At 39.0% G+C, this 15582-nt stretch overlaps 1 protein-coding gene across 7 annotated transcripts in view; it reads left to right on the plus strand.

Annotated features, from left to right (window-relative positions):
- HACL1 (2-hydroxyacyl-CoA lyase 1) overlaps nucleotides 1–15582 on the plus strand; it is a 54928-nt gene that overhangs the window by 15988 nt on the left and 23358 nt on the right. For all 7 annotated transcript variants that reach the window (XM_077130075.1, XM_077130074.1, XM_077130076.1 and 4 more), the window contains 3 exons: nucleotides 669–746; nucleotides 1570–1664; nucleotides 9430–9542. In XM_077130075.1, coding sequence (XP_076986190.1) covers nucleotides 669–746; nucleotides 1570–1664; nucleotides 9430–9542 — 286 coding nt within the window. The remainder of the gene's footprint in view (nucleotides 1–668; nucleotides 747–1569; nucleotides 1665–9429; nucleotides 9543–15582) is intronic.

A 15582-nucleotide genomic window follows, 5' to 3' on the forward strand; every position in this document is an offset into this window, starting at 1 on the left:
ATAACTAAAAAAGTCTTTTGGACTGCGCAGGGAGCATGCAGGGACTGTACACGATCAGTCATAGTGGATGACAGTGTAAAAGATGATCTGGACGACTGTGAACAAGGCAGAAGATGTCATAGGCTCCCACGTGCCACTGTAGTCTTCCTCATCTATGTGTAGGTGGTTGCTGAAGTAGAGGTACAGGACTCCTGCACTGATCAGGCAAAATCCTGCTGTTCCCAAGAAACCTGGCAATGGCACCCCTCCCCAAACGACACCCAGGACCACAGCACCGATCTTTCGGATTCATCCTTGTCTCCCAGGCTGCATTGCTCCACAGCACCTTGCTCCAGACTGAGGCCAGCTGCGGCTGAGGAGTCTTCTGCTGCCACCTTGCAGCTCATCCTGCCGTGCCGCGCGGGCCGGGCCTGGGGCATGCCGGTCGAGTCAAAGACAGGTCGCGGTCCAGAGTCACAGGTTGCTGCGTCTCCTCTGACTTGGTCAAGCCGCCAGACTCTCCCCTGTGCCAAGAACCTGCACAGGCTTTTAAGAAACATCCAGATAGTACATCTTTGCCATCTTTCCTCTAAAAATAATAGAAAGTAATGACTTAACAGTTTGTCTAATTTTTAATGAGTAATATGATTTGTGTGCTGACTTTTAAGTGATTTTCTTTTTGCATATAGGTGGAAGCTTGTAGATTATATAGCAAGTTCTCTGCTCGGCCAAGCAGCGTAGAAACTATTCCTTCTGTTATTGAAAAGGTACAATTTTAATTACAAGCTTTCTGAGTTAACTGGTTTTTCTCAATTGCTGACACCTGTGTTATTTTTATTCTCAGTAGATTGAAAAAAAATGAGGCATATACCCAGGTAGTTAAAAATGACATTTAAAAATAGCTATTCACATTCGATGATCCCTCCCATTTATTTAATTATAGAAGCAGAGAGGTAAAATAAAATTCTTTTTGAAAAAGTTTCTTCTGTGCTTTAATTTTTAAGTTTTTAAAAATTATGCAAAAATAAACATGTATGGAACCCTGTGTGCCCTACTTCCTGTGCTAAAGGTTATTTTGGAAATTTGACACTAATGCACATAGGAGCATCCCTTAGTAGATTAAACAGCATATTATAATTTAATTTTAGTTAACCAATATTTATAAGTGAAATTACATTTTAAGCTGTTTCGAAAATATGAGTTTTAAAAACCACTTATCACACATTTAGAACATCACAGTTTCTGAAAACTGACAAATCATTGGGATTGGGAAGAGGTGAAAGTACATGTTTCAGAGTAAAGATTTCTTGGTCAGAGCCAAGTGGATAAAATAAATAAAGTGTAATAAAACGTGAATTTTAAAGCGCTCATGAGTATTTTCTTTCTTATTTCTCCTCTTTTAAACAAAAATATCTTTATATAGACTCAACAGAAGGCATTTCAATTTTAATTAAAATGTTGTTTTACTCCAATCAAAAATGTTACAAAAATTGAGTGTTCATTTTGCAGCCTTAAATTATTTTCAAGAGAAATAAATAATAAAGATTGAGATTTTTTTAAATCTGTTTTTTTTATTTGTGATTAACTTAGGCAGTGAGAAGCAGTATTTATGGTCGTCCAGGTGCTTGCTATATTGACATACCTGCAGATTTTGTGACCCTCCAGGTGAATGTGAATTCTATAAAGTGAGTAATGGTTATAATGGGATTCTATCTTAATTGTGTTATCATGATACTTACCTTTAAAAAGATTTTACCTAGCAGTTTAAAAGTTAATCTTCATTTATCTTAACTTTTAATGATTTAGTAATTAAATTGAATCCTAGCCAAAGGGCTTAATTCTCTTAATTAAAGTGGTATTATCTAATAATTATTTTTGGGTTTAATTACTGCACTAAATACTTGGATTTCCTGAACTTCTCACTTGAAATTATCCTCCAGTAACCACTAAATTACATTACTGTAGTATAGGTTATTGAGAGTCTTCATAGTACAAATCAGGAGATGAGGTAATGTAAAAAATGACTATAATTCAGCATAAAAAATTTAGCGAATCTCTTTGTATGATTTAAAATGTTCCAACACAGATATTACTATGATTTGTCCTGGCCCTTTATTCCTTGAATAAACTCTGAGTGAACAGTAAGTATGAGAAACATTTTTTCACTTGTATCTAGGTCATCCTAGAAAAAGATGGTGTCATAGTTTAGCAAGGCTGCTGTAACAAACTACCACGGACTAGTTGGCCAAAGTACCACAGACTAATGGCTTAAACAGAAATTTATTGCCTCACAGTTGTGGAGGCTAGAAGTTCCAAATGAGGGTGTTGGTAGGGCCTTGATTCTCTGGAGTCTGAAGATCCAGGATGTTCTCTGGCTTGTGGCATAACTTAATTTCTGCCTCTATCACAAATCCTTTGTTTCTGTCTCTGTCTTTCCCTTGTTGTATGCTAGTTTAATCTGTTTATAATGACACCAGTCGTACTGGCTTAGGAACCACCCTAACCCAGTTTGTCATTATCATAACTAAAAGATATCTTTAAAGATACTATTTACAAATAAACTCACATTCACAGAAATTTAGAATTGAAATGTCTTTTGAGGGAACACAGTTCAGTCCATAATCATATGCCCTCTGGACCCCAAAAGGCCTTGTCCTTTCCACATGCAGAATGCATCCAGCCCAGCCTCACATCCCAAAGGCCTTAGCTATTTCAGTAACAACTCTTAAGTCCAAAATCTCATGTAAATCAGTTATGAGTATGCTTCATCTGGGGCAAAATTCCTCTCTATTTGTAGAAAACAAGTTATCTGTTTCCAAAATACAATGGTGGGACAGGCAAAGGATAGATACTCCATTCCAGAAGGGAGAAATTAGAAGGAAAAAAGGGACCATAATCCCAAGCGCATCTAAAACCCAGAAGGGCAAATCCCATTAGATTTCAAGGCCTAAGAGTACAGTGATTCAGTGCCTTGTCCTCAGGGCCTGCTAGAGCAGCAGCCCCACCCTCTTTGAACACCAGGGTGGTGGCCTCACTCTCTCTAATTTTAGGGTTTTAACCATGTCATTTTTCAATACTAGAGTAGCAACCACATCTTACCTTAACAACAGGGTAGTGTGGCCCCATCCTCTCCAAACGCTGGGGTGGACCAAATCTTCTCAGAATGCCAGGGTAGTGTCTCCACCCTCTCTGAACATTGGGGCCCCACCCTCTTGATCCAAGGAGATCCCTTTGGTCCATACCTCTGCATACATAGTTCCACCATTGGAGTTGTCTTTTATCCATTTCTTCATTTCATCATTTCTTTCCATCTCTGACCCTTTTGGTTCAGGCTGGCAGTTGCTCTGCTGATATAAAATTCTTAAAAATCTTGTCTTCTGTGTGGGTTTGAAACTTATATACCCAGAAAAGCCATGTCCTTTAATCCTCGTCCAGTATTGCTAGGTAAGATCTTTTTAATTGTTTCCATGGAGATGTATCCCCACCTATTCCAGATGGGGTTGTTTCTGGGGTCCTTTAAGAGGGACCATTTTGAAAAATGCTACAGTGCCACCAGAGACAACAGAGCCCAACACAGCCAGAGACTTTTGGAGATGAATTAAAAAAAAAAAATCACTCCCAGAAAGCCATTGAAGAAGCCTGGAGAGAAAGCTAGCGGATGTCACCATGTGCCTTCCAGCCGAGACAGAAACCCCAAATGTCATCAGGCTTCTTGAGCCAAGTATCTTTCCCTGTTTGCCTTAGTTTGGATATTTTTATACCCTTGCCTTAATTTGGACATTTTCACAGCCTTAGAACTGTAAACTTGCAACTTAATAAAGTCTTTTTAAAAGCCATTCTGGGGCGGGCAATGGTGGCGCAGTGGCTGAGTTCTCGCCTGCTGTGCGAGACACCTGGGATTGATTACTGATGCCTGCCCATGCAAAAAAAAAAAAAATGCCATTCTGCTTCTGGTATATTTCATTCCGGCAGCTTTTACAAATTAAAACATCTTCATGCCATTCACAGGAATTCAAGTCATCAGACAAAAGAGTCTTCCACAGATCTTTCCTGGATAAAGCACATCTCTATTGCTGGCTTCTGCTGAGATGTTGAATGGATCCAAGGATCATGTTTTAGTTTTCTAAAGCTGCTGGAGTGCTATATACCAGACATGGGTTGGCTTTTATAAAGGGGATTTGTTAAGTTACAATCTTACAGTTCTGTGGCCATAAAATGTCCAAACTATGGCATCCAGAGATGGATACCTTAACTCAAGAAAGCTGATAGCATCCAGAACACCCCTGTCAGCTGTGAAAGCACATGGCTTAGCTGGTTTTTTGGCTTCTGGTTTCAAGTAGCTTCCCCAGGGACATTTTTCTTTCTGCATCTCCAAATGTCTTTGTGTTGGCTATGAGCTTCTTTCCAAAATGTTTCCCTCTTAAAGGACTCCAGTAAGCAGATTACCTTGAATGGACAGACACATCTCCATAATCAAAGGTCCCACCCACAATCAGGTGGGTCACATCTCCATAGAAACAACCTAATCAAAAAGTCACTCCTAAACAATAGGTCTGCCCCCACAAGATTGGATTAGGGAAAAGAATGGCTTTATTGGGGTGCATAATGGTTTGAAACCAGCATATTCTACCCTCTGGACCCCCAAAAGACATGTTCTTTCCAAATGCAAAATACATTCATTCTATCACAATATCACAAAAGCCTTAAACCATTTCAGTAATAATACAAATACAATACAAAGCCAGGAACATTACAAAATCTCATCAAAATCATTCACAGGCTTGGTGTGTTCTAAGGCACAGACTCTTCTCTAGCTCTGGACATGTAAACTCAGAACAAGTTATCTGCTGTCAGTGTATAAAGGAGGGACAGTCATGGGACAAACATTCCCATTTCCATAGGAAGAAATTGGAAGGAAACTGAGGTCACTGGACCCAAACAGTTCCTAACCCCAGCAGGGCAAACTCCATTAGATTTCAAAGTCTTGAGAGTCACTTATACTCAGGGTGTGATAAAATGGAAGTCCCACCCTCTCTAAGGGCTTATGCAGTGACCCTATTCTCTTCAAACACTATGGTGAGGATTGCAACCTTGGGGAACTTTGGGGAGACCATCTTTTTCTTAGCTCCATCATCTCCAAGCATCAGGGCAGCACCCGGACTCTCTACAATCTCTGGGGCACATGTCCAACCCCTCCAGGACAATGGGGTGGCAGCAATCCCCAATCCCCAAGGAATGTGCCACACCCTTTCTGAGGCCTGGGGCACCAGAATTCTTCCTGAACATCTAGGCGAAGGCCCGCCCTCTGCTTCCGGGGCAAACACCCTTTCCATGTGGATGAGTGGGTTTGCTCTCCTGGCCTGAGATTTCTTGGTTTCAGGCCTTCCATGTTTCTGCCTTTAAAGTAATTTTTCTTTCAATGTGCCTCTTTACTGTCCGTTTTAGTTCAGACTGGCAGTGGTTCTGTTTATACAGGTCTCAGAAGAAACTTACCAGCTTTTCCATGCAGGATACATGGAACATACCCATTAATGAATAGGCCCTTCCATTTCCAATTCTGGCTCTTTTGGAAATGGGTGTCTGGTTCCCTGTTTGGTTAAATCTTCACTTGGGGTGCTATTCTCTGCAGTCTCTCTGTCTGGAAGCTCAGAATTTTCCAGATCACCAATTTCTGATTTCTTTGTACCCAAGAGTTCAGTTCTCAGCCTGTCTCCTTCCTATTGCATTTTACTATAAGCTGCAAAGAGAAGCCAGGCTGCATTTTATACATTTAGTTTGGAAATCTCTTCTGCTAAATATCCAAGTTCATAAGTCTCAAATTCTGCCTTCCACCCATTACCAGCACTTAACTTTGTCAAATTCTCTGCCACTTTAAAACAAGGATCACCTTCCTTCCCGTTTGTAATAACACATTCTTTGTTTCTATCTAAAGCCTCATTGGAGGTATCTTTTGAGTCAACATTTCTGCCAGTAGTCTGTTCAAAACAATTCAGGCCTTTTCTTTTAAGCATATCACTGTTCTTCCAGAACCTTCTCTATCCTATTATAAAGCCATTCCAACATGTTTGGCACTTGCAGACTGCAGCACCCCACTTTTCTGGTACCAAAATCTCTTTTCTAAAGCTGCTGGAATGCAGTATACTAGAAATTGTTTGGCTTGTATGAAGGGGATTTATTAAGTTATAAGTTTACAGTTCTGAGGTCATAAAAATATCCAAACTAAGGCATTCAGAGGAAGATACCTTGACTCAAGAAAGGCCAATAGCATCTGGGAACCTCTGTCAGCTAGGATGGCACATGACTGGAGCTTGCTGTTTTTTTGGTGTTTTAGTTTGTTAAAGCTTCCTGAATGCAATATACTAGAAACAGAATGCCTTTTAAAAGGTTATAAAAATTGCAAGTTTACAGTTCAAAGTCCGTGAAAATATCCCGGTTAAGGCACCAACAAGAGGTTACACTCAAGAAAGCCTGGTACCATCCGGTACACCTCTGTCAGCTGGGAAGGCATGAACATGGCTGGCATCTTCTGGGATCTCTGGCTTCTGGACACCTCTCTCAGCTGAGAGGTACATGGCAACAGTTGTTAGCTTTCTCATTTCATAAAGCTTCCCTGCGGGCATTTTCCTTCTGCATCTCCGAAGATCTCTGGCTGTGCAGGCTCTGTCAGCACTGAAGCTTTTTCCAAAATGGTTCCCTCTTAAAGGGCTCCAGTAAGCAACCCCACCTTGAGTGGGTGGAGACACATCTCCATGGAAATCACCTAATCCACAAATTCACAGAAACAATAAAAAAAAAATTCCACCCACCAATATTGAATGAGGATTAAAGAACATGACTTTTCTTTTCTGGGGTACATGACAGTTTCAAACAAACACATTTGATTTCAAACAGCTTCCCCAGGGGCATTTTCTTTCTGTATCTCAAAAGGTTTCTGTGTTGGCGCTGGGGTTTTTTCCAGTAAGTGGATTAAGTCTCACTTGAACTGAGCAGAGACACATCTCCATGGAAAGAACTTAATCAAAAGGTCCTACCTTTACAATAGGCCTGCCCCCACAAGACTGGACTAGGAAAAAGAACATGGCTTTTCTGGAGTACATAACAGTTTCAAACCAACACAGGTCATATGCCTAATCTCTTTAGCAAATGATTATTTAGCCACACCCTTGGCCCTGATTCCAAAGCACACTATCTGGGTAGGCTGAAAATTTTCCAGAGCATTGAGTGTTTGTTCCTTTTTTTGCTTAACATTTCATTCCTTGATTTATCTCTTTTCTTTCCCATTTTACCAAAAGTAGCAAGGAGAAAACAGGCTGCACCTTCCATACTTTGCTGGAAATGTCCTCACCTAAATATCCAGGTACATCACTTACAACTTCTGCTTTCCATCCACATCAGAACACAGTTTTGCTATTTATAGCAAGAATCACTTTTCTTTCCGTTTCTAATAAGACACTCGTCATTTCCTTTTAATGCCTCATCACAAACACATTTAACATACATATTTCTACCAACAGTATCTTTGAAAGCAATCTAGGTTTTTCATATCAAGCATCATGAAATTCTCCCTGCCTTTACCCGTTACCTAATATTGAAGCCACTTTAAAATTTTTTGGTATTTGTTACAGCATGCTATACTCACTGGTACCAAAAACTTTTTGTTTGCCAGGGCTGCTGTAACAAAGTACCACAGACTAGTTGACTTAAACAGAAATTTATTCTCTTGTAGTTTTGAAGGCTGGAAGTCTTAAATCAAGGTATTTGGCAGAGTCATACTTCCTCTTAAAGGGGAGAATCCATTCCATTCCTGTCCCCTGGCCTTTGGTGGGTAGCTGGGAAACCATAATGTTTGTTATAACTCATTCTCTGCCTCTGTCATGTCTTTGTCTCATGCCTTCTCTCTGTCTCTCCCTTACTGTGTCTGCATTTCATCTGCTTATAAGGAAACTGGTCATATTGGGTTATGATCTATCCTAAACCAGTTGGCCTCTTCTTAACTAATAACATCTACAAACTAATAACATCAATTTATAAATAAGTTCACATTCACAGGACTGGGGATGAGAACTTTAGCTTTAGCATGTCTTTTGCAGGTGACACAATTCAATCCATAACAGATGGGTAGTTGGTTAATGCCTCATCCCTGGTACCATTTACTGCAGTCCTGCTATTGTGGACCAAGTGGTTCTTTATTAACTGCAGAGGGACAGGGGGCCTTTCTTACTCTTAGAGTGCCAAGGAGTGATAGATTATCTTTGAAAGAGTAAGACAAAAAGGACCTCTACTATGAATAATAGCTGAAGATGATAATCAAAATTATTATTTAGGAAAGAGGGGGCAAGCCCTTAGTGTTTTTGTCTCAGGTAATTTAACTCTGGAAGCCTTTTAAATTTTTGTGAGGGTTGAATGTCCTTTTATTGTACTATATGTCCAAACTTTGTACAGTATGATTTTTAATAATTAGTAATTTGGTGTCTGTAAATACTTAACTATGACAAACAATACCCCTTTTACTAATGCATATTGTGCTACTAAAATATTTACCCAGTGAGTAGAAATATAGTGAGATGGTTAAAAGCATGGACTTTAGGAAAGGAATGAATGATCTGGTTCAATCTGGTCTCTGCCACATGCCATGTGGGGGCCTTAGACAATTGACTTACAATTTCCTGAGCCTTTTTTCCTTCTCATAATGAAATAGAGGTAATAGTAATACCTAATCTCATTGTTTTGAAAATTAAATGACAATAAATGGCGCATGGTAATTATTAAGTGCTAGCTATTATTAGCTTTCAATATGGTTTTTATTATTGTTTTAATTACTTCTATTTCTACTACAATGCAAAGTCAGTAACCTAGATTTCATGTCAATGAATTACCTTTTTGGCTATTAAATGATCTTAGGGAATGACTGTTAAATTTAGTTAGTTAATTTAGTATGATAAAGATATAAAGGGAAAAATCCTTATCTTTTGGGGCTATATGGGAAAGTTTTTCGGGACGGTTGTCTTGATGCCTATAATTTAGTTCAAAATTGATCAGAAAAAAAGTATAGGTAGGGGCAGGTCATGGCTCAGCAGGCAGAGTTCTCGTCTGTGATGTTGGAGACCCAGGTTCAATTCCTGGTACCTGCCCATGCAAAAAAAAAATGTATATATGTAGGTAGATATTTGTGTGCATGTGTTTATGTATATATGAGGCAAATATGGTAGAATGACATTGGATAGTGGGTAGATAAGGTTTATTGCATTATTTTTCTGTCTTTTTATTATTATTATTTTTTTTTACATGGGCGGGCATCGGGAATCGAACCCAGGTCCTCTGGCATCGCAGGCAAGCATTCCTGCCTGCTGAGCTACCGTGGCCCGCCCTGTCTTTTTATATATTTGAATATTTTCATAATATAAATTTATAAGACATCATCTTTAAAATAACAGAACTCTTTATTTCCAGGTACACAGAGTGCTGCCTGCCACCTCCTATTTGCATGGGAGAAACTTCTGCTGTATGTAAGGCAGCATCTGTTATTAGGAATGCCAAACAGCCCCTTCTTATCATCGGAAAAGGTAGCATTTTATGGAATTTTATCTTGCTAGATTTTACAAAGTAGCAGAGTTTTTTTAGAAAATTTTTTTTAACAGCTGTTCTCATGTTTGGAATTGGAAGAGTTCTCTTCATCTATTTAGCATTATGTGTTTGTTTTGAAATCGTATTTTTATCCTTGAATTCTCAGAAATGTCTCCCTTTTTTTTTTTGCAGCTTGGCCAGAATGTCCCCAGTGAGAGGTGTCTGGAGGACAGCCTAAGCTCTCTCATTGGATACATTTTTTTTTTTTATTAATTAAAAAAAGAATTAACAAAACAATTAGAAATCATTCCAGTCTACATGTACAATCAGTAATTCTTAATAACATCACATAGTTGCATATTCATCATTTCTTAGCACATTTGCATCGATTTAGAAAAAGAAATAAAAAGACAACAGAATAAGAATTAAAACAATAATAGAAAGAAAAAAAAACAAAAAAAACAAAAACAAAAAACCTATACCTCACATGCAGCTTCATTCAGTGTTTTAACATAATTGCATTACAATTGGGTAGTATTGTGCTGTCCATTTCTGAGTTTTTATATCCAGTCCCGTTGTACAGTCTGTATCCCTTCAGCTCCAATTACCCCTTCTCTTTTTTTTTTTTTTTTTTAATTAACGGAAAAAAAGAAATTAACCCAACATTTACAGATCATACCATTCTACATATGCAATCATTAATTCTTAACATCATCACATAGATGCATGATCATCATTTCTTAGTACATTTGCATTGGTTTAGAAGAACTAGCAACATAACCGAAAAAGATATAGAATGTTAATATAGAGAAAAAAATAAAAGTAATAATAGTAAAATCAAAACAAAACAAAACAAAACAAAACAAAACAAAACAAAAACCTATAGCTCAGATGCAGCTTCATTCAGTGTTTTAACATGATTACTTTACAATTAGGTATTATTATGCTGTCCATTTTTGAGTTTTTGTATCTAGTCCTGTTGCACAGTCTGTATCCCTTCAGCTTCAATTATCCATTGTCTTACCCTGTTTCTAACTCCTGCTGAACTCTGTTACCAATGACATATTTCAAGTTTATTCTCGAATGTCCGTTCACATCAGTGGGACCATACAGTATTTGTCCTTTAGTTTCTGGCTAGTCTCACTCAGCATAATGTTCTCTAGGTCCATCCATGTTATTACATGCTTCATAAGTTTATCTTGTCTTAAAGCTGCATAATATTCCATCGTATGTATATACCACAGTTTGTTTAGCCACTCTTCTGTTGATGGAGATTTTGGCTGTTTCCATCTCTTTGCAATTGTAAATAATGCTGCTATAAACATTGGTGTGCAAATGTCCGTTTGTGTCTTTGCCCTTAAGTCCTTTGAGTAGATACCTAGCAATGGTATTGCTGGGTCGTATGGCAATTCTATATTCAGCTTTTTGAGGAACCGCCAAACTGCCTTCCACAGTGGTTGCACCCTTTGACATTCCCACCAACAGTGGATAAGTGTGCCTCTTTCTCCGCATCCTCTCCAGCACTTGTCATTTTCTGTTTTGTTGATAATGGCCATTCTGGTGGGTGTGAGATGATATCTCATTGTGGTTTTGATTTGCATTTCTCTAATGGCCAGGGACATTGAGCATCTCTTCATGTGCCTCTTGGCCATCCGTATTTCCTCTTCTGAGAGGTGTCTGTTCAAGTCTTTTTCCCATTTTGTAATTGGGTTGGCTGTCTTTTTGTTGTTGAGATGAACAATCTCTTTATAAATTCTGGATACTAGACCTTTATCTGATATATCATTTCCAAATATTGTCTCCCATTGTGAAGGCTGTCTTTCTACTTTCTTGATGAAGTTCTTTGATGCACAAAAGTGTTTAATTTTGAGGAGTTCCCATTTATTTATTTCCTTCTTCAGTGCTCTTGCTTTAGGTTTAAGGTCCATAAAACCGCCTCCAGTTGTAAGATCCATAAGATATCTCCCAACATTTTCCTCTAACTGTTTTATGGTCTTAGACCTAATGTTTAGATCTTTGATCCATTTTGAGTTAACTTTTGTATAGGGTGTGAGAGATGGGTCTTCTTTCATTCTTTTGCATATGGATATCCAGTTCTCTAGGCACCATTTATTGAAGAGACTGCTCTGTCCCAGGTGAGTTGGCTTGACTGCCTTATCAAAGATCAAATGTCCATAGATGAGAGGGTCTATATCTGAGCACTCTATTCGATTCCATTGGTCGATATATCTATCTTTATGCCAATACCATGCTGTTTTGACCACTGTGGCTTCATAATATGCCTTAAAGTCAGGCAGCGCGAGACCTCCAGCTTCGTTTTTTTTTCCTCAAGATGTTTTTAGCAATTCGGGGCACCCTGCCCTTCCAGATAAATTTGCTTATTGGTTTTTCTATTTCTGAAAAATAAGTTGTTGGGATTTTGATTGGTATTGCATTGAATCTGTAAATCAATTTAGGTAGGATTGACATCTTAACTATATTTAGTCTTCCAATCCATGAACACGGTATGCCCTTCCATCTATTTAGGTCTTCTGTGATTTCTTTTAGCAGTTTTTTGTAGTTTTCTTTATATAGGTTTTTTGTCTCTTTAGTTAAATTTATTCCTAGGTATTTTATTCTTTTAGTTGCGATTGTAAATGGGATTCGTTTCTTGATTTCCCCCTCAGCTTGTTCATTACTAGTGTATAGAAATGCTACAGATTTTTGAATGTTGATCTTGTAACCTGCTACTTTGCTGTACTCATTTATTAGCTCTAGTAGTTTTGTTGTGGATTTTTCCGGGTTTTCGACGTATAGTATCATATCATCTGCAAACAGTGATAGTTTTACTTCTTCCTTTCCTATTTTGATGCCTTGTATTTCTTTTTCTTGTCTAATTGCTCTGGCTAGAACCTCCAACACAATGTTGAATAATAGTGGTGATAGTGGACATCCTTGTCTTGTTCCTGATCTTAGGGGGAAAGTTTTCAATTTTTCCCCATTGAGGATGATATTAGCTGTGGGTTTTTCATATATTCCCTCTATCATTTTAAGGAAGTTCCCTTGTATTCCTATCTTTTGAAGTGTTTTCAACAGGATAGGATGTTGAATCTTGTCGAATGCCTTCTCTGCATCAATTGAGATGATCATGTGATTTTTCTGCTTTGATTTGTTGATATGGTGTATTACATTAATTGATTTTCTTATGTTGAACCATCCTTGCATACCTGGGATGAATCCTACTTGGTCATGATGTATAATTCTTTTAATGTGTTGTTGGATACGATTTGCTAGAATTTTATTGAGGATTTTTGCATCTGTATTCATTAGAGAGATTGGTCTTTAGTTTTCTTTTTTTGTAATATCTTTGCCTGGTTTTGGTATGAGGGTGATGTTGGCTTCATAGAATGAATTAGGTAGTTTTCCCTCCACTTCGATTTTTTTGAAGAGTTTGAAGAGAATTGGTACTAATTCTTTCTGGAACGTTTGGTAGAATTCACATGTGAAGCCATCTGGTCCTGGACTTTTCTTTTTAGGAAGCTTTTGAATGACTAATTCAATTTCTTTACTTGTGATTGGTTTGTTGAGGTCATCTATGTCTTCTTGAGTCAAAGTTGGTTGTTCATGTCTTTCCAGGAACCCGTCCATTTCATCTAAATTGTTGTATTTATTAGCGTAAAGTTGTTCATAGTATCCTGTTATTACCTCCTTTATTTCTGTGAGGTCAGTAGTTATGTCTCCTCTTCCATTTCTGATCTTATTTATTTGCATCCTCTCTCTTCTTCTTTTTGTCAATCTTGATAGGGGCCCATCAATCTTATTGATTTTCTCATAGAACCAACTTCTGGTCTTATTGATTTTCTCTACTGTTTTCATATTTTCAATTTCATTTATTTCTGCTCTGATCTTTGTTATTTCTTTCCTTTTGCTTGCTTTGGGATTAGTTTGCTGTTCTTTCTCCAGTTCTTCCAATTGAACAGTTAATTCCTGCATTTTTGCCTTTTCTTCTTTTCTGATATAGGCATTTAGGGCAATAAATTTCCCTCTTAGCACTGCCTTTGCTGCATCCCATAAGTTTTGATATGTTGTGTTTTCATTTTCATTTGCCTCGAGGTATTTACTAATTTCTCTTGCAATTTCTTCTTTGACCCACTCGTTGTTTAAGAGTGTGTTGTTGAGCCTCCAGGTATTTGTGAATTTTCTGGCATTCTGCCTATTATTGATTTCCAACTTCATTTCTTTATGATCCGAGAAAGTGTTGTGTATGATTTCAATCTTTTTAAATTTGTTAAGACTTGCTTTGTGACCCAGCATATGGTCTATCTTTGAGAATGATCCATGAGCACTTGAGAAAAAGGTGTATCCTGCTGTTGTGGGATGTAGTGTCCTATAAATGTCTGTTAAGTCTAGCTGATTTATAGTAATATTCAGATTCTCTATTTCTTTATTGATCCTCTGTCTAGATGTTCTGTCCATTGATGAGAGTGGGGAATTGAAGTCTCCAACTATTATGGTATTTGTGTCTATTTCCCTTTTCAGTGTTTGCAGTGTATTCCTCACGTATTTTGGGGCATTCTGGTTCGGTGCATAAATATTTATGATTGTTATGTCTTCTTGTTTAATTGTTCCTTTTATTAGTATATAGTGTCCTTCTTTGTCTCTTTTAACTGTTTTACATTTGAAGTCTAACTTGTTGGATATTAGTATAGCCACTCCTGCTATTTTCTGGTTGTTATTTGCATGAAATATCTTTTCCCAACCTTTCACTTTCAACCTATGTTTATCTTTGGGTCTAAGATGTGTTTCCTGTAGACAGCATATAGAAGGATCCTGTTTTTTAATCCATTCTGCCAATCTATGTCTTTTGATTGGGGAATTCAGTCCATTAACATTTAGTGTTATTACTGTTTGGATAATATTTTCCTCTGCCATTTTGCCTTTTGTATTATGTCCTCCCTCAATTTATCAATTTCGTTTTTGAAGAGGTTTTCCATTTCTGTTCGTATATTTAGCATTAGTTGTCTCAGCTCCTGTATCTCATTTGAACTATTGGTTTGTTCCTTTGACTGGGCCATATTTTCAATTATTTGAGCGTGATCCGTTATCTTCTGTTGGCGTCTGCGCATTTAGACAGATTTCCCTGGGTATTGGATCCAAAAGTTTGGAAGATTTTTCTGTGAAATCTCTGGGTTCTGTTTTTCTTATCCTGCCCAGTAGGTGGCGCTCGTGGCACACGTTTGTCTGCGGGTCCCACCAGTAAAAGGTGCTGTGGGACCTTAAACTTTGGAAAACTCTCGCCGTCCTGGGGGTTCGCTAGCCAAAGCAGCTTGAGCCGGCCCGGGGTCCGAACGCAGGGAGGGTTGCTGGTCGCCGCAGCCAGGGAAAGAGCCCGTCCGAATTTCCTAGTCGGCTCTGGGCAACAAGCGTGGCGGGAGGGCGCCAGCGGCAGCGGCCCGCCCGAGAGAGTGCACGTTCCCCGGGAGTCACGGGTTTGGAAGGGGCCTCCCCCACCCGTCACTGTTCTCCGCGGCCTGGGGGTTTCCGATCCAATTCTCTCAGTTGGTCCGGGGGCTGCGCGTGGTGTGGGCGCCAGCCGCCTTTATTTCAGGGGACCGCCTCTCCAATTCTCCCAGCCGGCCCGGGAAGGGGGAAGGGAGTAACTCCGGCCGCTTGCCACCCCGCCCGGTAAGGCCCGCGCACCTCGGCGATCTCACCCGAGCTGCTTCTCTCAGCCAGCCAGCCGTTCCAGGATGGGGTACGCTGTCTTTTTTATCTCTGTTGTGGCTTTGGGCGCTTTCTGTATCGTTTCTACTCCCCTAGTAGGTGTCCTGGAGAAGAAACTAAGATCTGCGCGTCTTACTAAGCCGCCATCTTCCTGGATACCCGAAATGTCTCCCTTTTAAGAGAATATCATTTAATTGCTTTTCTTTGAGCTTATGAATGAAATGTGTTTTGCTATTAAAAGTGTAAATTCTCGGGCGGGCCACGGTGGCTCAGCAGGCAGCAATGCTTGCCTGCAATGCCAGAGGACCCGGGTTTGATTCCTGGTGCTTGCCCATG

This window comes from Tamandua tetradactyla, chromosome 15, assembly GCF_023851605.1.
Source record: "Tamandua tetradactyla isolate mTamTet1 chromosome 15, mTamTet1.pri, whole genome shotgun sequence".
Lineage (NCBI taxonomy): Eukaryota > Metazoa > Chordata > Mammalia > Pilosa > Myrmecophagidae > Tamandua > Tamandua tetradactyla.